The sequence below is a fragment of the Rhodotorula graminis genome (assembly GCF_001329695.1).
Source record: "Rhodotorula graminis WP1 unplaced genomic scaffold RHOBAscaffold_3, whole genome shotgun sequence".
Lineage (NCBI taxonomy): Eukaryota > Fungi > Basidiomycota > Microbotryomycetes > Sporidiobolales > Sporidiobolaceae > Rhodotorula > Rhodotorula graminis.
In genome coordinates this window covers 32,559-54,150 of record NW_017264930.1, presented here as the reverse complement: position 1 = coordinate 54,150, position 21,592 = coordinate 32,559, and the positions used below count along the sequence as shown (strand labels likewise).

Sequence of the window (21,592 nt, the reverse complement as noted above, 5' to 3'; positions counted from 1 at the left end):
CGCAGGGGTGGATGCCGATCTGCGAGAAAGGCGTGGGCACTGGGACAGGTGTTTGGACGGTGCTGGTATCCGCGAACAGTCGACCGGGTGGAGTGGTGTCGAGGGAGAGTGCCGAGGAGATGAAGACGGCGTGATGAGGGGAGGAGGGTGAGCAGGGGCCCACAAGGGACGAGAGGAGTGGACGCACCGGTTGAGGACGCTTGTAGCAGCTCTAGAGCTGGTCTGGATAGCCTTGCACGACAGGAGCGGTGCACAGAGCGAGCGAGCTGCGTCGTCCAGCCGACCTCGACGCTCTCGCTCCGCCACCACCGCACACAGCTCGTGCCTGCTTGTGCGTCCAGCAGAACAGCTCAGCAGCTACCTCGAAAAGCCCCTGGCTCGTCCCCATCATGGTGCGTCCTCTCTCTTCCCCCCTCCCCCGGACCAGGTGGGGTCGGCCACTCACCCTCTCTCTCCCTCCCTCGCACGCTACAGTCGGTCCTGTTCGAGACGTCGGTCGGCGACATCATCGTGCGTGGCTCGCTCTGTCTCCCGCACGCGAGCCGACCTGACTCTCAGCCCCTCCCAGGTCGACCTCGAGACGGAGCAGTGTCCGATCCTGTCGCTCAACTTCCTCAAGCTGTGCAAGGCCTTCAAGTTCAACTTCTGCGCCTTCCACAACGTCATCCAGGACTTTGTCGCCCAGACGGGCGACCCGACCGACACGGGCAACGGCGGCTCGTCCATCTTCCACCTCTTGCCGCGCTCGTCGCCCGCCTACCAGTCGACGCCCTACTTTGTCCCCGACGTGTCGCCAAAGCTCAAGCACACGGCTTTCGGCACCCTGAGCATGGCCATCGCCGGCGAGGGCGACAAGCGCGGCTGCGGCAGTCAGTTCTTCTTCACGCTCAAGGACGGCCTCGACTACCTCGACGGCAAGCACGCCCCGTTCGGCCGCGTCATCGAGGGCGAGGACACGCTCGCCAAGATCAACGAGGCCCTGTGCGACCAGGAGGGCCGCCCCTTGCGCGACATCCGGATCCGCCATGTCATCGTCCTCGGTCCGTCCCCCTCCCTCTTTCCCTCGGCCTCTCCTTCCTCGTACCCGACTCACCCGCAACCTTTTGTCACAGACGACCCCTTTGACGACCCCGAGGGTCTCGAGGTGCCGCCCAACTCGCCCGTCCCGACGGCCAAGCAGCTCGCGTCCCTGCGCGTTGGCGACGAGGAAGAGCTCGAGGAGCAAGGCGACCCCGAGGAGCTCGAGGCCAAGCGGCGCGAGCGCGATGCGCGCGCTCAAGCCCTAACGCTCGAGATGGTCGGCGACCTGCCCTTTGCCGACGTCGCGCCGCCAGAGAACGTCCTGTTCGTGTGCAAGCTCAACGCCGTCACGACGTCCGAGGACCTCGAGCTCATCTTTAGCCGGTTCGGCAAGATCCTGAGCTGCGAGATTGTGCGCGACCAGAAGACGGGCGACTCGCTCCAGTACGCCTTTATCGAGTTCCAGGAGCGCGAGGACGCCGAGCGCGCCTACCTCAAGATGGACAACGTCCTCGTCGACGACCGGCGCATCCACGTCGACTTCTCGCAGGTGCGTCCCTCTCCCTTTCTCTCTCGGTGTGTCACCAACGAGCCCGGAACCGCCGCTCACCGCGCTCGACCCGTCTGCAGTCCGTCGACAAGCTGCACAACTCGTGGGTGTTTCAGCGTACCGGCGGCCGCGCGCCGCCCAACCGCTCGAACCGCCCCAACCCGTCCTCGTCTCGCCCGTACCCTCCCTCGTCATCGCGCGATTCGCGCGACTCGCGCAGCTACGGCGCCGGCAGCGGTTCGGGCGGTCGAGGAGGAGGCGGGAGCAAGGACTACGGCTCGTCGCGGTACTCCCACCAGGTGCGAGGCGGACACGGCGAGATGGTGTTCGACCTCACCGACGTCGACTCGAGGGCGCGGGATCAGCGCGACCGGCGCGGCGATGGGTCTGGAGGAGGCTCGAGGCGGGACGACGAGCGGTACCGAGCGGACGACGGCGGACGGGACAGGCGACGAGGGGACGAGCGAGGTGGGTACGAGCGAGGTGGGTACGAGCGAGATGGCGACGACCGGCGAGGGTACGAGCGCGGCGGGAGCGGCGGCGGATTGAGGAGGGACGAGCCGAGGCGGCCGAGGAGCCGCAGCCCGCACCGGGCACAGAGGAGCAACAGGTAGCGACGAGTCCTGCAACCTGGCTGGCACCCTGTCGATGCTTGCCCCGTCGAGAGCGCAGGAGGAAGTTCAGGAAAGCATCGACTTGCCGCAGCATCTCGAGGAGCGTGCGAGCTCGCGAGAGGAAGGCAGAGAACGAGAGGCTTGAAATGCAGTACGAAGGGAACCAAAGCGGTGCAAGAGAACGAGAGAGAGACGGTACGAGGGGGTAGTCAAAGGTCGGGAGGGGAATGCAAGGTGCGAGAAGAACGAGAGGGAGGGACAAAGGGCAGAGGAGGGGAAGGACAGGACACGAACGACGACGGCGACAAGCGCAAGCTCGACTCAAAGCTCCTCCTCCTGCTCGACCCCCTCCATCCCTCCCGCCCCCTGCGCGACCTCGGGCCTGAGCCCGACAAGCCACCCAATCTCGCGCCTCGCACGCTCCCTCACGCCTTCCATCGCGCGCCGGACCTGGCTCTCGCCCCTCGCCGCACCCAGAGCGCCTGCACGAGGCGCGCCAAACAGGGACGGGAAGGCGGCGGTGGCGGCGACGGGCCCGGCGCCGCACGCGTCGTCGAGGCGGTCGAACCAGGTGCGGACGGTCGACGTCGGGAGGACCTTGCCCTGGTCGTTGACGGCGCTCGACAGGCGCGACAGGAACTGATGCCACGCGTTGAGCGTGAGCGGGACAAGGTGCGACGCGAGCGGGTTGGTCGTCGCCGCGGCGGTGGACGGGGTCGACGACGACGAGGGCGAGGCGGGAAGGGTCGCCTCGAGGTGGAGGAGGGTGTGCGTGAGGGTGTCGAGGAACTGGAATGCCGTCGACGGGTGCGCGAGGTCCTCCTCGGCGATCGGGCCCGTCGGCGCCTGCGCCGGGACGAACAGGCCGAGGAACCGCTTCGACTCGGTGACGAACTCCTCGAGCGGGACGCGCACGCGCGACCAGATGTACTCGTCGCGCGAGAAGGCGCCCGACGGCGTCGCGACGACGACGGCGCGCTCGAGCGAGGCGAGCGAGTCGAGGATGGTCGAAAGGGAGGGCGTCGGGAGGAGGGCCGAGATGGTCGACGCGAGTTGCGGGTTGGTCGACAGGAGGCGGGAGAAGACGTTGAGGAGCGCAGGTTTGTCGAGTGACGCTGTGTGGCAGTGGGCAAGGGTCAGTGAGTGGCCGTGCGAGAGACTTGTTCAAGGCAGAACGGGACGGACCGAGAGCTTTGCCCAGGTCGCCGACGACGGCAGCGCCCGACGCAGGGCTCGGCGCTGGCTCGCCCTGCGCCGGACCTTTGCGAGCACGCTTTGCGCTCGCCGACTGCATGGGCCGGATGGCTCGCAGCGAGGGAGCGGCCCGGCTCGAGTCGTCGCCATCGCTCGACATGCCGGGCGACGCGCTCCTCCTCCTGCGGCGCGGGTTGGCGGGCGTGTTCTGCGCCGAGGGCGAAGGTGACGCCGGTCGCTGCTGCGCCGATCCCGACGCTGCGGCCGCCGAGCCCCAGCCGACCGAGCTAGGGCGGTGCGCGGCCGGGGCGGATTGGCGAGCGAGGCCGCCCTGGCTGAAGCCAAAGCCGGCGCCGTTGGCTGCGCTCATGCCGACGCCCCAGCCGAGGACGCCTGGCTGGCTGCCGGGAATGGCGCCGAAGGGGACGGCGTGGTGGTGCGCGGCGGGGGTGACGGCGGAAGGAGCGAGCGATGGAGTCGAGAGGAGGTGCGGCTGGGAGAACGGGGACGAGGGAAGGGCTTGCACGGGCTGGTGATGGTACGAGCCGTGCGGGAACTGCATCGCGCGGTGGCTCTGGTGCCCTGACAAGAGCCCCAAGTCGTCCAACTGATGAAGACGGCGGGGACGACGGGGGCTGGGCGACGACGTCGAGCCGAGGGTGGGCGTGCGCTGGCTCAGGTGGTGGATACGAGGCAGTGGGTGGTCTGTGGCTGGTCGACAGGCTGGCTCGACGTAGTGGTGGCGACGAGCTGTGGTGAGGTCGAAGGCGAGCTGGCGGCCAAGGTTCACCTCGTCAGCGCTCGCCCCACAACGCTCTGGCTCTCGCTTGCAGCTCGTACACGCACATCAGATCCTCTTGGTACTGCGCACCCCTGTGCTGCCTCGCATAGCGCGGGTGGCCACCTCGTCGACCTCCTCTCGCTCGCTTCCCCTCCGCGCCTCGACTTCCGCGCCTGCCCATCGGTGCTTCTTGCCCGAGTCGTCATGAGATGCGGCTACCGAGCGCGCGTGCAGCCTCTTGAGCTCGTCGCGCTCGAGTCCGTCTTCGACACCGACGCACGCGCGTCCTCTCCTCCGAGGCAAGCGTCGACTCTCCTGTCGCTGGTGACGCTCAAAAATCTGCGGCGCACTCTCGTACTCTTCGTACTGTACGCTCAAGCGACCGCCAGGGCGCTTGCTTGGCTCTCGTGCGAGCTCAGACGCCTCGCTCGTCTCGGTCTGCCTCTCTCTCTCTCTCTCTCGCTCTCCCGCTCTCCCCGCCTCGCCATGCTCGGCCGCTTCCATCGGAAGGCAAAGAAGGAGAAAAAGGCGGCCGAGGAGCAGGCTCGCGCGGAGGCGGAGCAGGCTCGCAAGGAGGCGGAGCAGGCTCGCGAGGAGGCGGAGGAAGCCATGCTTCGTCGGAAGAACAAGCCCGGTGCGTCGCCATCTCGCCCTTTCCTTCCTTCCTCACGAGGCGTGACGAGTACATGGTCGCAGACAAATGGGGGAGAGCGCCAGGCTCGGACCAGCAGTGGAGCTGGCACGAGGCGACGAGTCACGGCTCGCGCAGATCCGTTGACGGGCAGGACGACCTTGACGGTGCGCTCGAGCTCGCGCGTTCTCCTCGCCTGCCTCGCCGAACTGACTCTCTACCTTGCAGCTGTTTCGCCCAAGACGGTCCGCCGCCACAAGAACGCCGACGGCGAGAGTTGTCGCTCGTCTTGGGCGTCGCTCGAGCCCCGGCCCGACTCGCCGACAGCTTCCAGCTCTCACATCCTCCGGCGGCGCCCCGGACAAGGCGACTTGACCGGCACTGTCGACGAGGCGAGTCGCCGCAAGGGCAAGGAAAGGCGGCACTCGTCGACTCCCTCTGCAGGTGCGTCGCCTCGATCTCTCGCGCCCCCTCTTCGTCGATGAACTGACCCAGCACCTCACGCAGAGTACGAGCCGACCGCTCGCCGTCCTGAGGAGCGCGGCAATGGCCAAAGCGCGTTCAAGCCGTGAGCGGACCTCGTGCGTGACCTTCCTCGACAGCCTTCCTCTCTCTCTCTCGCGACGACTGACGGCTCCTCCTCCCTCGTCGCACGCAGCATGCGCAGGTCGAGTGCGAAGTAGATGAATCGAGACGAGCGTGTAGCAGTGCGAGCAACAGAAGGTCGCTCGCACAGCTGGAGTGCGAGAGAGGCTCGAGAGCACCGTCGGCTAGGGCCTCCCCAGGGGCGAGCTGGTTCAAGGGGTCGGCGCAGCGAGAGCAAGAGGTCCACGAACGACGCGCTGCGCTACTGCTCGCTGCCGACGTCGCCTTGAGAAGGCCGCGTGAGCTCGGACGAGTGCGAGTCGAGGAGAGGTGCGAGCGAGGTCCGCGGACGAGGGCGAAGCGGCAGCTGTTGGCGGCGACGAGAGCACGACGACGGCCTTGTTGAGCAGAGCACAACGGGGAGCAAGCGGCGGCCGCGGTCGAGGCGGGCGAGAGGAAAAAAGGCGCGCGTCTCGGAGACACAGCGAGCGAGACGCAGGCCGCTCGCGCCATCCACCCTTTCGCTCCATCCACCGCACTCACCTCTGCTCGTGCGTCCTATCTGCGCCGCCCACCTTGTCGCACAGCGTCTGACTGACCTTGCCGTCCACCTCGCACCTCCCCCCGCCGCCTCGTCGTCCCACCCGACCCCCCGTCTTGCTCCACGTGCAGCGATCATGTCCAACACCTTCCTGTTCACCTGTACGTCCCCTCTGGAGCCCTGCGCGAGCCTGCAGAGCAATCCAGCTGACCTATCCTCCCTCCCTGTGCAGCCGAGTCCGTCGGCGAGGGCCACCCCGGTTCGTTCACCCTCCTCGACCCACCTCCCCCTCCTTTGTCGCGTTCTCGCGCTCCCGCCGCAGCTCGCGCCGGATTGCGCGCCCGCTCGGCGGCGGCAGCAGTACTGCGGCATGCCCTAGCGCAGCTCTCGCATTCGCGCGAGCGGTATGCGCGAGCAGGGCGCCCGGTCCCCCGCATGGCGTGCTCCCTCGCGGCCGCCGGCACTCCGGCATCTCGCCCGCTGCAGCGACTCGAGCCTCGCGCGCCCTGTCGAGCGCCGGCGAGCTCTCGAGGGCATGGCTCGGTATCCGCCGTGCAGGGCGGCGGTCGAGCGGAAGGTGCACCTCGTCGGGCGAATGCGAGCGGACGAGCGAGCGCCTGGAGCCGGTCGCGCAGCCTGTCGAGCAGTCGACGACGTCGGCCGAGCCTGTACTGACTCGTCTCGTCTTCCCGCTCGCAGACAAGATCTGCGACCAGGTCTCGGACGCCATCCTCGACGCGTGCCTCGAGCAGGACCCGTGGTCGAAGGTGCGCACTCGCTCCCCTCCCTTGCCCTCCCCGAGTGACCTCGTCCTGACTCCTCTCGTCCTCTTCAGGTTGCCTGCGAGACGGCCGCCAAGACCGGCATGATCATGGTGTTCGGCGAGATCTCGACCAAGGCGCACGTCGACTACCAGAAGGTCATTCGCGACACGATCAAGCGCATCGGCTACGACTCGAGTGAGAAGGGCTTCGACTACAAGACGTGCAACGTCCTCGTCGCCATCGAGCAGCAGTCGCCCGACATCGCCCAGGGCCTCGACCACGGCTCGCTCGAGAACCACGGTGCCGGCGACCAGGGTGTGCGTCCCTCTCTCCCTCCCCCCCCTCTCTCTCTCTCTCTCTGTCGCAAGAGCTGACGGACATGCCCACGACACAGATCATGTTCGGCTACGCCACCAACGAGACGCCCGAGATGATGCCCCTCACCCTCGTCCTCGCCCACGGCCTCAACGTCAAGATGTCGGCTCTCCGCCGCAACGGCGAGCTCGGCTGGCTCCGCCCCGACTCGAAGACGCAGGTCACGGTCGAGTACGAGAAGCTGCCCAACGGCGCCGTCAAGCCCCTGCGCGTCGACACGGTCGTCATCTCGACCCAGCACGCCGAGGAAATCTCGACCGAGGACCTGCGCTCGGAGCTCATGGAGAAGGTCGTCAAGTCGGTCATCCCCGCCAACCTCCTCAACGACAAGACGGTCTACCACATTCAGCCGTCCGGCCGCTTCGTCATCGGTGGCCCGCAGGGCGACGCCGGCCTCACCGGTCGCAAGATCATCGTCGACACGTACGGCGGCTGGGGCGCGCACGGTGGTGGCGCCTTCTCGGGCAAGGACTGGTCGAGTGCGTCGTCTGGTCCTCTCGCGCCTACCCCTCGACGTCGTCGTCGTCGTCGGCCCGTTCCTGACCTCGCTCCTCCTCCCTCCTCTCCCTCCCGCTCTCCTTCTTCTCTCCTCACTCTCTCCCCTGAACAGAGGTGGATCGTTCGGCCGCCTACACTGCCCGCATGCTCGCCAAGTCCCTCGTCGCGGCCCACCTCGCAGAGCGCGTCCTGGTGCAGCTCTCGTACGCTATCGGTGTCGCCGAGCCGCTCTCGATCTTTGTCGACTCGTACGGCACGGTCGCCGAGGGCAAGACCGACGCCGACCTGACGGCCATCCTCCTCAAGAACTTCGACCTCCGCCCCGGCGCGATCGTCAAGCTCCTCGGCCTCCAGAAGCCCATCTACGGCAAGACGGCGCACGGTGGCCACTTCGGCCGCAACGACGTCCCCGTGAGTCGCTCTCGTCCTCGTGCCCGGGCCTCGTCGAGCGATTCCTGACCCTCGTCTCTCTCTCGCGCGCAGTGGGAGGAGGTCCGCAAGCTCGACTTCTGAGCTCCTCGGCTTTCCTAGAGTGTAGAGGTGCGCCCCTCGGTCCTCTCTATGTCTCGTGCGCCCCGAGACTGACCTCGTCGTCGTCACCGTCGCAGCCCTTCCCTTCTGTCCTTCCCGCGTCCCTCAGCAGTACCTTTCCTTCCTTCCTCGGGCCTTTCGCGCGTTCTGTACAGCACCACCACCACCCTAGAGCATTCTGAGCTCCGGTCGATCCACCTCTGCCCCTCCCCTCCCTCCCTCGTCCTCGCCCTCCCCACCGTCCGACCCGCTCACAGCGCTCGGGCGCGGTTCAACCTCGCGCCGCCGTACCCCCACCTCGTTCAACGATACCCTCATCCCTCGACCCTCTCCTCGTTCTCCCCCTCGTCGTGCGTCGTGACGCCGACGACGGCCGTCGAGCCTCGCCCGTTCGTCTAGCGCCTCCCTCGTCCTCCTCCCTCCCTCCTTCTCCTCTCTCTCTCTCTCTCTCGTCACCCACCTTGCCTCAGCATCTATCGCATACTCCCCTGAAAATCGACCGCGTCAACCGCGACTCTCGCGCGAGGCCCATGGCGAGGGCGAGAGCGAGAGGCTGCGAGTTGCTCGAGGAGAAGTTGCCCTCGTCGGCGACAGACCGCTCTGCGGCGGCCGGCCAGGTTCTGCTCGGCTCGAGGACCGGCGCCCTTGCGCGACGCTGGCCCGGCTGTGCAAAGCTGAGGGAGGCGAGCGAGGTTCTGCTCGCGCTCGGCGACGACTCGGTCGGCTCTCGCTCCTCGTGCAGGCGCTCTCCCGCGGCGCCGACGGCATGGATCTGCTCGCACTGCTTCAGGCAATGTGTTCAAGGCTCAGCGAAGGCTTCTGAGCCGAGTCGACGAGGGGGGTCGAGCGGCATTTCCCCACTTCAAGTTGGCTTCATCAGTCGCCGCCCTTTCTCCTCCTCCCCCTCGCTCGTTCTCGCTCGTGCGCCCACCCAGCATGGCCAAGAAGCACAAGCACATCCCCGAGATCGACCTCACCCACCTCGACAGCGCGTCCGACGCCTCCAGCTCGCCCGAGCCCGCAGCCGCCGCCGCCTCGTCGACCCGCCGTCGCTCCAAGGCCCGCGACCGCTCACCCTCGCCCGCCACCGGCCATGGCCAGGAGGTCCCCCTGCACGCCCGCATGGCCGCCCAGAGCTCGTTCCTCGCCCCTCGCTCCAAGCTGTTCGGCGGCCAGGGTACCGGCGTCGAAGACCGCCCACCGGCCCACCTCGACCTCACCTCGAGCGGCAACGGCACCGCGACGGGCAAGGGCAAGGGCAAGGGCAAAGCCCAAGCGGTCGACGGCGACGACGTCGCCCCGTACAAGGGTCGCCCCGACGGCGTCCTCCCGTTCTCGCTCGAGGCCGGCAAGGACGGCGCGCCCACGCTCAGCATCGCCGACCTGCGCGCCAAGCTCGAGTACCCCGACTCGGAAACCCTCAAGACGACCTACGTCAAGGAGAAGCGCGGCCGGCCCAAGGGCAAGGGCAAGAAGAAAAAGCGCCGCAGCAGCAGCAGCGACTCGTCGGCGTCGTCGGACTCGGACTCGAGCGCGTCGGACTCGGGCGACGACATCGACCCGGTCGGTATCGACAACATCGTCGGCACCGACGCCGGGTGGGACACGGTGCGCGCGCTGGTCGTCGCGCCGTCGTTCCAGCAACCCTGGATGCAGAACCGCTTCTCGACCGAGCACATGACCAAGCCGCGCGACCCGGACACGCCCACCGCCCGCAAGAAGCAGAAGGCGCGCAAGTCGAGCGAGCCCCCGAAGCCGCAGAAGATCCGCCTGTACGGCTCGCACGAGTCGCGCAAGGCCTCGCAGGTCAAGCCGCCGCTGCTTCTCGTCCACAAGGCGCCGTTCGCGCACGACGTCAAGGACCCAGTCGTTTCGCACCTCTCGAGCAACATGCACGCCTCCTTCTTCCTGGTGCGTCCACCTTTGCGTCGTCCGTTGCCGTGGCACGCACTGACCCTCCTCCTCCTTGCAGATCGTCCGCAAGACGCCGTCGAGCAGCCGCCACCACCTGCGCCTCGCCATCTGCACCGCGACCGGCGACGAGGGCTGCTGGAAGAAGATCGAGAACGCCATTTGGGTCCAGGACTTTCCGCAGCTCGCCGCTCCCGTCAGCCCCGCCGACAACCCGACGCACACCGACTTTTCGCTCTCGTTCCTCGCCTTCCTCAGCTCGCCTCGCCTCGGCGCCGCCGCCAAGGCCAAGTACAGCGCGTTCGCCCACGCGTTCGGCGGGTTCGACTTCTCGTCGAGCAACGAGGTCCAGCTCGTCACGTCGCTCGCTGGCGACTTTTCGAGCGAGGACGGCCTCGTCGAGGCGGGCGGGCTCGACAGCCTGGCGCGCGCCATCAGCAACCTCGAGCCGAACGCTCGCTGCAAGGTCAAGGTCGAGTACCTGGTGCGCCCTCGTCTCGCTCCCTCTCGTGCTCGTCGTCGTCGTCGTTCAGCCCTGACCTTCTCAAATCGCCTTTCCTCTCGTTCGCAGACGGCGACGACCGACCGCCTGCCGCGCAAGTTCCTCGAGCACCTGCACGCTGCGGCGCAGGGCGTCCCGCCGCACGAGTACGAGCAGCAGGAGTCGGCGCGCGCCCAGCACGCGGCCGCCCAGTGGAACATGCCGTCGGCCAAGGACGCCGACAAGGTCGTCGTCGTGTACCCGACCGAGGTGGAGCTCGCCAAGGCGGCGGGCAAGAGCAAGGAGGAGCAGTACCACGTCGAGTGGCTTGGGAAGGAGTACGGCGCGCTCAAGAGCAGCGACCAGCGCAAGTCGGTCCTGCGCAAGGCGATCATGAAGAGCGGCCGCCTCAACCACGCCAACGTGCGTCCCCCCCCTCTCTCTCTCCGTCCCACTCTCTCGTCGACTGGACAAACTGACGAGGACAAAGCGCCCGCAGATGATGCTCATTGTCCACCAGCCTCTGAGCGCCGACTGCGTCAAGGACGGCAGCGCTCCCTCGCAGTACGAGGCCTTCCTCCTCGTCGGCTCGCACACGCCGTACGTCCGCTGTCTCTCTCTATCTCTCTCCCTCTCGCCGTGGGCCGTGTGACTGACAGGCCCTCGCTCGCGCCGCAGCACGCCCGCCTCGTGGGGCGAGTACTCGTTCTCGGCGTCGCAGCCGGCGCCGTCGGTCAAGGTCCAGCAGCACAACGTCTCGGTCGTCTACCGTTGCGCGTCGTCGGCGACCTGGGCCGGCCTCAAGGACCAGATCAACGAGCAGATGCCGTACGAGCGCCCGCTCAAGCGGTACGACGAGGACGACGAGCCGGCGCCGACGGCGGGACCGCGCCCCGAGCCCAAGAAGCGCGGCAGGAAGGCCAAGGAGAAGGACGACTGAGCGAGAGAAGCAGGCGAGGAGGAGAGAAGGCGAGGAGGGCTTGTCGAACGATGAGGAGGGCGCGCTTGAAACGATCGACTGCTTTGCAAACGTCTATCTCTGGTCTATTCAGCTACGTCTACGCCCCAAATGCTCTTTAGCAAATCCCTCCTGAGCGGCTCGCTGCCCGGCGAGCTCACGACGACCCTCGCGCCGCTCCTCCCGCGGTGCGCCTCGGCCGCCTGCTGGCCGTTGAGCTCGCCCTCGGCCCGGTGCGCCTCGACCTCCTCGACGTCGAGCGCCTCGATCGCTGCGGCGCGGTTCGTGAGCCCCGTGCGCGCCGTGAGCGACGTCGACGAGGTCGACGAGGCGCGCAAGTCGCGCACGAGCATGCCGCGCGTGATGCTGCCCGTGCTGCGGGCGCTCGAGAGAGCGAGGGTCAGAGTGTGTGACAGAGAGCGAGAGAGAGAGAGAGCGGGACGCACGTCTCGACCTCGAACTCGACGCGCCGGAACGCCCACCCGGGCGCAAACTCGCCCTCGTCGCCCTTGTCCTCCTCCTCGCCCAGCTCGACCGCTCCCTCGCCCGCTCGCGCACGCCTCGCCTTGGCCCAGTCGATGAGCGCGTACACGACCGTCGGATCGTGCTGCTCCATGACGTCGCTCCCAAACTGGAGCATGACCTCGCGCGTGCGCTCGAGGAACGACGACGTAAAGTGCGTCAGGGGCGCCTTGGCCTGCGGAGACGACGGCGACGACGTGTCGGAGAAAGACGGGTCGACGGCCGAGATGTAGAGCGAAAAGGGCAGGGTGAGGTACGACGTGAGGTCGAGGGGAAAGATGTAGAGGTTGGGGGGCGCGAGCGCGAACAGGACCGAGGCGGCGAACGGGTCGGCGTAATAATTGAACTCGGCGACGGGCGACGTGTTGCCCGGGTGGTCGACGGCGCCGCCCATGCTGAGCACGACGCTGAACTGGTCGAGCGGGCTCGTGCGGCCCTCGTGGCCGTCGGTCGCGCCGGCGCGGTGCAGGTACGCGAGCGAGGTCATGGGGCCGAGGGCGACGTAGGCGATGGACCGAGGAGCGTGTCGGGCGAGGAGCGACTGGACGCCGTCGAGGGCGGGCTTGGGCGAGAGGGTGAAGAGAGTCGACACGTGCGAGGGAGGGGGGACGAGGTCAGGGTGTCGAGTCGTGCAGTCACCGAGGCCGTCCTGCGAGCGTCGGCGTGAGTTCATCGAGGACGTGCTGTGCGGAAGGAGAGAGAGAGAGACTCGGTGCGCACCTTGCCGTGAAAGTACTTTGCCGTGACGGGCTCGCCCTCGATGGGGCCCTCGCTGCCGAGGTACACCTCGATCGGGCCGGCGCCCCACCGCGAACGCCACTCTGGGTCGACGTTGTGCCACCTCGTGCGCTCGTCGGGCCGCTCAGCGAGCTGCTTGTCGAGGGCCCAGAAGAGCTTTTCGAGGTTGGCGGTCGCGGCGGCGAGGGTGCAGTTGCCGTGGGTGAGCGTGATGGACAGGACGAGGAGGTCGGGCGAGGCGAGGGCGAGGAGGATGGCGAGGACGTCGTCGACGCCCGGGTCTGTGTCGATGATGCACGCGACGGGCATGGCTGAGTGAGGAGGGACGAGGTCAATCCTGCTCGTGCTGAGCTCGACAGAGGCGACGCACTAGGTGTGGCCGTCATAGAGTCCAGCTCAAGAGGTTGTAGAGCACGCGAGCGAGTGTGTTGCGGTGGCTCGAGGCTCGGGTGGATGTTGACGGACGACCGGGGCGGGCTTGACGACGAGGGCGCGTGAAGGGCTGGTTGGTGGTCGAGGCGCCGTGGATAGAGATGCCAAGCAGATCGAGCGTGCTTCTGCTCGAGCTCGACGCAGAGATGCGAGAGAGAGAGGGCCGAGGCGAGCGAGCCCGGCCGACGGAGCGGCTCACCCTCTCACGCTCGCACCGACCCACCAGCTGGCCCTGCTGCCGCTCAGTCAAGCGCAGAGCAACTACAGCTGGTCCCATGGCCACCCTCGCCGCGGCTGGCGCCACTTCTCGCGCTCTGTACCGCTCCCTCCTCCGCACCGCCCGCCGCATGCCCGACGACCACCGCACCGCCTTTGTCCTCAACAAGGTCCGGTCCGTCCCCTCTCATCTCTCTCGCATGGGCCTCGAGAGCGTCACTGGCATCGGGCGGGTCGATATGGTCGAGAGGTCGTCAAGCGCGGTGCTGCCAACTGATGAGCGATTGTTGCACGGAGTGGGCATGCGGGCGGCATGGGGCGTGCTCGAGTACATTCTTAAGGGCGCTGTGCCGCCTGGCGGAGACGCAGGAGGTGGAAGAGCCGCCAGTCTCACCGCACTGTACCTCGTTCACTGACCCTACACCCTCCCACACCCTCTCGCGCTCGCCTGCAGATCCGACTTTGACAAGGCGCGCTCTGCAACATCCCTCGACGACATCTTGGCGCTCCATGTGCAAGGAGAGGTGTACCGGGACCAGCTCGAGGTGCGCCGACCGTTCGCTCTCCTCCTCCAGGTCCGGCTTGAGAGGCGAGCTGATCAGTTGCCTGCCTCGACACCTCGCACTGCAGCATCAAGCCGAGCACCTGTCGCGCCTCGCCCAGCAGGCGACCCTCATCCCTGTCGACCTGCGCTTGCCTCGCGCTCCTCCCCCTCCTCCCCCATCCTCGTCCCGCTCCGGCCCATCACGCCCGTCTCGCCCCACTCGTCCTTCTCGACCTCAGCCTTCGATCGAGCCAGTACCTGCACCCACCGCGACCCTCCCGCTCGACCGCCGAAAGCTCGTGCGCGCTGTCGCCGCCCGCAGCGAGAGCGTCAAGACAGCCGCGCGCGGCGGCGTCGCGTCGCTGCGGCGGAACCGGTTCATGGACGGGCCCGAGCCAAGCTGGATCAGGAAGAAGCAGCACGCGCACGAGCAGGGGGCCGGCTGCGGGTGCGCGAGTCGGAGCGGGAGCGCGTCGGCGGCGAGTGCGGGTTGAGGTTCGAGCGAGGGTGAGGGGGAGCTGCAACGAAGCGCTGGTCGCTCTCGCGCCGCCCGCCGAGTCGACGAGAGCATGCGTGTCGCTCTGTGCCTCGCAAGATGGCGCAAGAGCTTTCAAGGGCTCGTCCGCTCGCGCGAGCGCGTCGCCCGCTCGCCTTTATCGAGGAGATGGCCACGGCTCGCACATGTCTGTTGGCAGGCTCGCTCGACTCGTGAAGCTCTCCCGAGCACGGCGAGCTTGCGCTTCCTACAGCTAGCGAGAGGATGCAAGTCGGCCGAAACGACGCCTCGCGGTCGCCGCCCGTGCTTTGCGCTCTCCCTCTCCCACCTCGCTCCTTGCGCCTGCTGCAGGAGATGGCGGCGCACGAAGGCGCACCGGCACACCGCACGCGGACCCGCACAGACTCGCAGGCGACCGTCGCCGTGCAGGACGACAGCGCGCTCGACGACGACAAGGCGGACAAGGCGGGCGAGCTGGGCGTCGAGGGACTGCAGGCGACGGCGGGCAAGAAGGACCTGCGCTTCTGGCTCGTGTTTGCGTGCCTGCTCCTCGCCACATTCAACGCGGCCGTCGAGCAGACTGGTGCGTTCTCGCTCCTCTCTCTCTCTCCCTGCCCCTTCCTCCCCACATCTCCTCTGCCAACCCTCGCGCCAGGCCCGCCACAAGCACCGCGTCCGCTGCGGCGGACTCTCCTGCAGCCGCTCCGTCAAGCGCACCCGTCAAGCACCGACAACACCTGACCTCTTGCTCCTGGCGCGCCCCGCAGCCATCTCGACCGCGCTCCCGACCATCGCCCGCGACCTCAACGGCGACGACTATGCCTGGATCGCCAACGTCTTCATGATATGCAGCGCGGCCGTCATCCCGTGGAGCGGCGGCCTCGCCTACATCCTCGGCCGGCGCGCCGTCTTCTACGGCGGCCTCGCCCTCTTCACGCTCGGCAGCGTCGTGTGCGCCGTCGCGCAAAACATGGACACGATGCTCGCCGGCCGAGGCGTCCAGGGTGCCGGCGCGGGCGTCATCTTTGCCGCCGTCGAGATCATCCTGAGCGACATGGTCCCGCTCGCCGAGCGAGGAGTGTACCAGGGCGCGTTCTCGGTGCGTCAGCTGCGATATTCCTCTCGCTCTTTCATCCCTCCCCGCACAGATATTGACGATCCCTCTTTACGCAGGCTACCTGGTCAGTCGCCTCGGCTGCTGGTCCACTCCTCGGCGGCGCGTTCGCCGGCTTCAACTGGCGGTACCTGTTCGCGTTTAACGCCCTTCTTGCCGTGCCCTGCTTCGTCATCACGTTCCTCTTCATGAAGCTCAAAGGTCCCGAGGGCGACCTGCGCGAGAAGCTCGGCAAGATGGACTGGCGCGTCCGCTCTTCCTCCCCTTCCTCCTTCTCGACAAGGCACGGCACATCTGACGCTCGACGCCCGCGACAGGATCGGCAACCTCATCTTCATCCCGTCCATCTCGGTTCTCATCCTCGGTATCGTGTCGGGCGGCGAGCTGCACCCGTGGACGTCGGCCTACGTGATCGCGACCATCGTCTGTGGCGCAGCCGGGCTCGTCCTGTGGTTCGTCGTCGAGAAGCACTGGGTCAAGTGCGTCTTCCTATCTCTCTTGTCAAGCTCGTGAGACCGATACCTGACCTCGCTCGTCTCCTGCAGGCACCCGACCGTCCCGTTCGACGCCATGATGAACCGCACGAGCCTCGTCGGCTTCCTCACGACTTTCCTGCACGGCGTCGTCGCCATGGGCGTCTACTACTACTGGTGCGCCCGGCCTCATTCTCTCTCGAGCCACCGCGCGTCCCGCCGAAACCTGACATTCCTCGTTCCTGCAGGCCCGCCTACTTCCAGTCGGCCAAGGCGACGACGACCATTGGCTCGGCCGTCGACTTTCTTCCCGTCGTCCTCATCGTGTCGCCGACGGCGATGCTCTCGGGCATCTGGATCTCGAAGCGCCAGTCGTACAAGGGCGTCAACGTCATCGGCTGGATCGCGCTCACGGTCGGGCCGGGCGTCCTCACGGTCACTAAGGCGACGACCTCGACTGCGGGATGGGTCCTCATGTGCGTCTCGCTCTCCCTCGCACTCTCTTTTTGCGCAAGCCGCCGCACAACGAGCCACTGCTCGACGAGCTCGTCGTTCTTCGTTTGTCGACTGACTCTATCTCCTTCCGAGCAGGCCAATGATCAGCGCGTTCGGCATCGGCGTCCTGTACGCCGCCACCGTCTTCCCGATCCTCGCGCCGCTCCCGCCGAGCATCGCCGGCCAGGCCCTGTCGTTCCAGATGCTCGTCCGCACCTTCGGCAACGTCCTCGGCATCTCGATCGGCTCGTCCGTCATCAGCAACGTCCTCGCCGACAAGCTGCCGCAAGAGTACCTCGACATGGTGCCCGGCGGTACGGCGGGCGCGTACGCGTCGATCCCGCTCATTCGCGGGCTCGCCGAGCCGCTCAAGATGCAGGTCCGCGAGGCGTTCGCGGCGTCCCTGCGCGTCGTCTGGATCGTCATGATTCCCTTTGTGCGTCCTCGTCTCTTTTCTCTACCCCTCTCTCGCCCGGCCTGAGCGAGCCTGTCGAGCTCGACCTCGGCGAGGCCGTCGTCGCTCTCCTTGATCGTGCACTGACCCCTCCCCCGCTCACGCAACAGGCCGGCCTCGGCTTTTTCATCGCGCTTCTCATGAAGGGCCTCCCGCTCAACACGACCGTCGACGAGAACTTTGGCGTGAAAGCCAAGAAGCTCGACTCGGTCGACTCACTCGAGAAGGCCGACCGCGAGCAGCAGGCGTCGGTCGCCGACAACCCGCAGCAGCTGCCCCTGCCCATGGCCGAGGTCGTCGCTCGCTCTGCGTGAGCGAGTACTTTGCGAGGCCGACTCGTCGTCCATCAAGACGCCCGCCTCGCCTGTACCCTCCCTCGCCGCCGCACCCCTTCCCTTTCCTCCTCGCCAAACCTCTCTGCCCTCGACTTCTTCGCCTCGCCTCTTCGTTCATCGCCTCCCATTTCAACTTTCGTCTGTCGCCACCGCATCTGAGGGCCGCACCTCGCCGTCGTCGACGGCCCGGCGCGCCCCCTCCCACTCTTCCTCGCAACCCATTCCCCGCGACGCGCAGCGCGACGCCCGCAACGATTTCCCGACCTACATACACCTTCCTTCCCCTCCCTTATTCCCTCCTAGACATCCCCCCTCATGACGTCGTAAGGCTCTTAGACACTGCGACTGTCCCGCATCCCCTTGGTCGTTCCGTCGTTCCCCCCCCTTTCCTCGTCTCTCATAGACGGCATGGGTTGTAGCAAGACGTGCTCCTTGATGTAGTGATTGCTTGTAGCTTTATGCACTTCAGCTCGAGCCTCCCCTTTCGCCTTTCGCGCACGCCGAGAGAGAGAGAGAGAAAGCTTGGGCGACCGACGAATAGCTCGATGTGCCGCAGCGAGGCACGCCGGGCACCTTGGCAAGGATAAGCGACCGGCACGAGCGCGGTCGTGGGGCACTGTCAAGTGCTCTGGGTGGCTGGCGCGGCGAGAAAGCTCGCCTTTCTCTCGTTCGCGACCTTCTCAAGTTGCGCTCGCTTGTCGTTTGCGGCTCGGTTCTCTCGCGCAGCTGTACTTGCCCAGAACCAAAGCTCAAGCTCTCTCTTCGTATTTCTTTGGCTCGGGAGAACCAGAGTCTTCGCATAATCGGCTCACTCAGGCTCTCCTCGAGCTGCTCGTACGAACGAAAGGCTCAACAACATGAAACAATCATCGACAGAGCGCAAAAGGTCGTCTACTGGAACACCTTGACGCGCTCCTCGAGCGGCTTGAACTCCTTGTCGCCCGCCGGCGCCTCGCCCTTGCCGAACACGAGCTGCGCCCGGAGCTTCCACGACTCGGGGACCGAGAACTCCTTGGCGACGTCGGCGTCGATGAGCGGGTTGTAGTGCTGCAGGTTGGCGCCGAGTCCCTCGGCCTCGAGTGCGGTCCAGATCGTGAACGCGACGAGGCCGTGAGCGTGCTCGCTCCAGGTCGGGAACTGCGGGTCCGAGCGGCAGGTCAGGACGGTCGCTTTTGACGGGCAGGGCTTTCGAGGGAGACAACTCACGTGCTCGGCGTAAGCAGGGATGTTCTCCTGGAGGCTCTTGACGACGGCCTGGTCCTCAAAGAGGAGGACGGTGCTGTGACGAGGAGCAAGAGCGCGAGGTCAGGGCGTGCTCGGCTCGACGGCGGAACGGCGTCTCACGCACCCGTACGCGTTCTGGAAGCCGTTGAGACGCTGCTCGGACGCAGGCCAGTTCTCGGCGGGCACGATGGCCTTGATCTGGTCCTTTGCGATCAACCATGTGCGGTCGTGGTGGGCGCCGAGCGCGACGACGACCCGGGTCGACTGCGAGTTGAACGACGACGGGCAGTGCTTGACGGCAAAGTTGACGAGCTCGACGATGCGGTCGTTGCTGATCGGCGACGACTTGGACAGCGCGTAGATGGTGCGGCGAGCCTTGACGGCGTCGAGGAAGGACGCCGAGTCGGCGGATCCGGTGGCGGGAGCAGCGTAGGCGACAGACATGGCGCTGTCGCGGTACACGAGAGCGATTCAGTGACTCTGCTCGTTGCGGAGTAGGACGAGGGAGAGAGCGCACAAGGTGCGGGCGCTGAGGAGAGGACGGAGAGTGAAGCGGGGCGGAGCGCGGAGACGAGGTGCGAGCGCGGTGCGGAATGAAGCAGGGAGAGAGAGCATCGTTCGTCGTCGAGGTCAAGCCGTTGCACCAGCGACAATGGCGCGACCGCCAAGCTGTGCTCTGTCAAGTTCTCGCGTGAGCCGGTACCGAACGAGGAAGTTCCGCATGCGGCGGAGCGTAAGCGAGTGGGCGGACGGAGCTCCTTTTCCGTGCGCTCTTTTGCGGCAATTCGCCGAGCTGCGTAAGTCGCACGAGAAGCGTCGAAAGCCGGTGGGCGGCCGGTGGAAGGTCGACCGTCGACGAGTTCGAGGGAGCGCGCTGCAGCTGCTCGCTCGAGGGTCGTTGGCTTTCGTCGAGCGCTCTGCAAGGCACTGTACGAGAACCAGACGCTCTCTCCGAGTCTCTGGAGCCGAGCGTCGCCGAGCCGAGAGAAACGGCGCTCGAGCCTCATGCGCGCGAGAACGAGAGGAAATTCGAGCGAGTACAACACGGGGACGAACCCAACTACTAAGGTGGCAACGCCCGCCCGATGCCCTTGACCGAGATGATGCCCTCGAGCGCGTCTAGGCGCTCGTCGCTCGCGTCGTCGCCGAGCTCCCAGTACCACCTGCCCTCGCGCCGCGCCTGGTCGCCCCCGACGCGCCGCCACTCGTCGAGGATGGCGCGCGTCATGCGCCCTTGCCAACTGTCCCTCGCCCGCGTGTCGCGCACAAAGAGGCGCCGCCAGCTGTCGGGCCGCGAGACGAGCTCCTTGCCCTGCGGGAGCGCCTCGAGGTGCGCGACGCTTTCCGGGCTCGCGAGCTCGGCGTCGAGCGGCACGTAGTTGCGCGCACAGCCCTCGAGGCCGTCGCGCGTGCGCCAGTCGTTCGGCGTCGACGAGACGACGTTGAACTTGTGGTAGCAGTCGTCGACCGAGCGTTGGACGTAGTCTGCGGACACGAGGGACGACGGCAGGATCAGTCGGCGGGTCCGAGAGCACGAGAGCGGACGACAGGGCGAAAGAGGGACGCACGGAAGAGAAGCAGGCCTTCTTGAGGAAGAGGGAGGCCGGCGTACGGGTAGGTGGTCATCCCTTGGACGAGGTCCTTGCCCTGAGAATCGAGGACGACAGTGCCCGGCGGCGAGCGACACGAATCTGCGCAGTAAAGCTCGTCGTCAGTCTCGGCCTTTTGCTGAGGAGGAAGAGGAGGAGGGAGGACGTACGAGGACCCATCCACCCGGCGTTGTTCTTCTCGCCGCCCTCGCCTCGCGAGTGAATGAAGATCTGCGACAGGTGAAGAGAGAGTCAGTGCCTCATCGCGACGATTATCAGAGAGATGGTCGAGACGCACTTTGCCGTAGGTGTGGAAGTCGGGCACGACTCGGTCTCGGACCGTCTGGAGGTCGGTCACCGACTCGTTGGGCTTGAGGTGCTGGATGCCGTAGTTCTGGAAGGGCAGGCGCAGGATCGGGACACAGGTCGCCTCGCCGAGGATCGTGTCGAAGCGCGCATGAAGAGGAAAGGTCCAGGTGAGGGCTGGCGCCGTGTCGACGCCGGCCTCGGTCGACGAGTTGGGCTCGACGAGGGTCGGCAGCGGGGCGGTCCAGCCTGGCGCGTCGGCGAGGAGGAACTCGTCGACGTCGTGGTGGCTCGCCCAGGGTACGACGGGGAGGACGTCTCGCTCGCACAGGCGCAAGACGTGGTTCTGGTACACGCTCCCGATCTCGACGTCGTCTGCGAGGAACAGGAGGGCGAGGTCAGTACGGTCGATCGAGAGGCTCGGGGCGAGGCAAGGACGAGGTGAGACGGACCTTGGTACCCGAGCTCGTACAGGACGACGCTGCCCTCCTGGATCCAGGGGCGCAGGAGGCGGCGCATGTGGACCGAGGGGGCGTTGTCGAACAGGTAGAAGCGCTCGACGCCGACGAGGCGGTGCCAGGTGAGCCACTCGGGGAGGAACTGCTCCTCGTGGGTGGCGACGGCGCACACGGCGACTTGGGCGGGCGAGAACCGAGTCGGGAGGCGGGAGAACGAGGCGACCGACGCGACGAGGGGGAGGGTCGGCTCCTCTGACGGGTGGGCGAGGTGGTGGGCGTACGGCGAGGTGCCATCTGCCGACACTAGCCGCTGGAACAGGCGCGTCGAGCTGTTGCAACAAGCAGGGTGAGTCCGGGAACGAGGTGCGGGGTGATGAGGAGGACGACGACAAGGCGACGCACGACAAGGCCTTGTGGGTCCCGCTCGAGTAGACGAGGACGACGAAGAGCAGCACACACCCGCCGAGCAAGGCGGCGACCCGGCGCGAGGGCAGTGTCGAGTTCATCGGCGCATCGAGTTGCGTCCAGAGCCAAGCTGAGAGCCGACGCTCACACTCGGCTGCAGCGTCTCCCTCTCGCTCTCTTTCTCACGAGCAGGACCTCTGCTGCGACTCGCCGTATCACACGCTCACGCTCATCGAAGCGGGCCATGAAAAGGGGACAGCGAGAGGGTCCTCGCTCGCAACGACAACGACGACGACAGCATGCTCTTACAGCCAGCGATCTACCTCGTGCACACCCACCCACCTCCTCGTGACCCTC

At 66.9% G+C, this 21,592-nt stretch overlaps 10 protein-coding genes across 10 annotated transcripts in view; 5 read left to right on the top strand and 5 right to left on the bottom strand.

Moving 5' to 3' along the window:
• The window catches only part of RHOBADRAFT_64578 (uncharacterized protein), a 50,137-nt gene that overhangs the window by 18,289 nt on the left and 10,256 nt on the right, over positions 1-21,592 (bottom strand). The gene's annotated exons all lie outside the window — the stretch shown is intronic.
• RHOBADRAFT_51708 (uncharacterized protein) lies at positions 134-2,217 on the top strand (the record flags this gene model as incomplete). Its single annotated transcript, XM_018415978.1, has 6 exons — positions 134-147; positions 319-331; positions 475-510; positions 569-1,040; positions 1,113-1,570; positions 1,651-2,217. 6 exons carry the CDS (start codon positions 134-136, stop codon positions 2,182-2,184), a joined length of 1,527 nt encoding a protein of 508 aa, XP_018272755.1. The 3' UTR covers positions 2,185-2,217.
• RHOBADRAFT_51707 (uncharacterized protein) lies at positions 2,306-3,940 on the bottom strand (the record flags this gene model as incomplete). Its single annotated transcript, XM_018415977.1, has 2 exons — positions 2,306-3,299; positions 3,370-3,940. The coding sequence occupies 2 exons, from the start codon at positions 3,938-3,940 to the stop codon at positions 2,506-2,508; spliced, it is 1,365 nt and encodes a 454-aa protein (XP_018272754.1). The 3' UTR covers positions 2,306-2,505.
• RHOBADRAFT_41910 (uncharacterized protein) lies at positions 4,769-5,362 on the top strand (the record flags this gene model as incomplete). Its single annotated transcript, XM_018413975.1, has 4 exons — positions 4,769-4,793; positions 4,856-4,957; positions 5,019-5,234; positions 5,298-5,362. The coding sequence occupies 4 exons, from the start codon at positions 4,769-4,771 to the stop codon at positions 5,360-5,362; spliced, it is 408 nt and encodes a 135-aa protein (XP_018272753.1).
• Positions 5,916-8,598, top strand: RHOBADRAFT_66067 (uncharacterized protein). Its single transcript, XM_018418856.1, has 9 exons — positions 5,916-5,926; positions 6,048-6,077; positions 6,149-6,175; positions 6,616-6,683; positions 6,752-6,997; positions 7,075-7,534; positions 7,666-7,964; positions 8,037-8,093; positions 8,162-8,598. Exons 2-8 carry the CDS (start codon positions 6,053-6,055, stop codon positions 8,064-8,066), a joined length of 1,155 nt encoding a protein of 384 aa, XP_018272752.1. The 5' UTR covers positions 5,916-5,926; positions 6,048-6,052; the 3' UTR covers positions 8,067-8,093; positions 8,162-8,598.
• RHOBADRAFT_51704 (uncharacterized protein) lies at positions 9,021-11,505 on the top strand (the record flags this gene model as incomplete). The annotated part of the gene is made up of 5 exons (XM_018415976.1): positions 9,021-9,995; positions 10,057-10,479; positions 10,567-10,899; positions 10,976-11,076; positions 11,155-11,505. The coding sequence occupies 5 exons, from the start codon at positions 9,021-9,023 to the stop codon at positions 11,414-11,416; spliced, it is 2,094 nt and encodes a 697-aa protein (XP_018272751.1). The 3' UTR covers positions 11,417-11,505.
• Positions 11,479-13,003, bottom strand: RHOBADRAFT_51703 (uncharacterized protein; the record flags this gene model as incomplete). Its single annotated transcript, XM_018415975.1, has 3 exons — positions 11,479-11,809; positions 11,881-12,605; positions 12,677-13,003. 3 exons carry the CDS (start codon positions 13,001-13,003, stop codon positions 11,521-11,523), a joined length of 1,341 nt encoding a protein of 446 aa, XP_018272750.1. The 3' UTR covers positions 11,479-11,520.
• Positions 14,737-17,232, top strand: RHOBADRAFT_12386 (uncharacterized protein; the record flags this gene model as incomplete). The annotated part of the gene is made up of 8 exons (XM_018412091.1): positions 14,737-14,965; positions 15,150-15,481; positions 15,556-15,602; positions 15,691-15,975; positions 16,042-16,146; positions 16,218-16,445; positions 16,561-16,900; positions 17,029-17,232. 8 exons carry the CDS (start codon positions 14,737-14,739, stop codon positions 17,230-17,232), a joined length of 1,770 nt encoding a protein of 589 aa, XP_018272749.1.
• RHOBADRAFT_51701 (uncharacterized protein) lies at positions 18,108-18,921 on the bottom strand (the record flags this gene model as incomplete). Its single annotated transcript, XM_018415974.1, has 3 exons — positions 18,108-18,390; positions 18,460-18,532; positions 18,602-18,921. 3 exons carry the CDS (start codon positions 18,919-18,921, stop codon positions 18,145-18,147), a joined length of 639 nt encoding a protein of 212 aa, XP_018272748.1. The 3' UTR covers positions 18,108-18,144.
• RHOBADRAFT_51700 (uncharacterized protein) lies at positions 19,541-21,336 on the bottom strand (the record flags this gene model as incomplete). The annotated part of the gene is made up of 6 exons (XM_018415973.1): positions 19,541-19,962; positions 20,046-20,168; positions 20,237-20,297; positions 20,365-20,747; positions 20,825-21,159; positions 21,233-21,336. 6 exons carry the CDS (start codon positions 21,334-21,336, stop codon positions 19,541-19,543), a joined length of 1,428 nt encoding a protein of 475 aa, XP_018272747.1.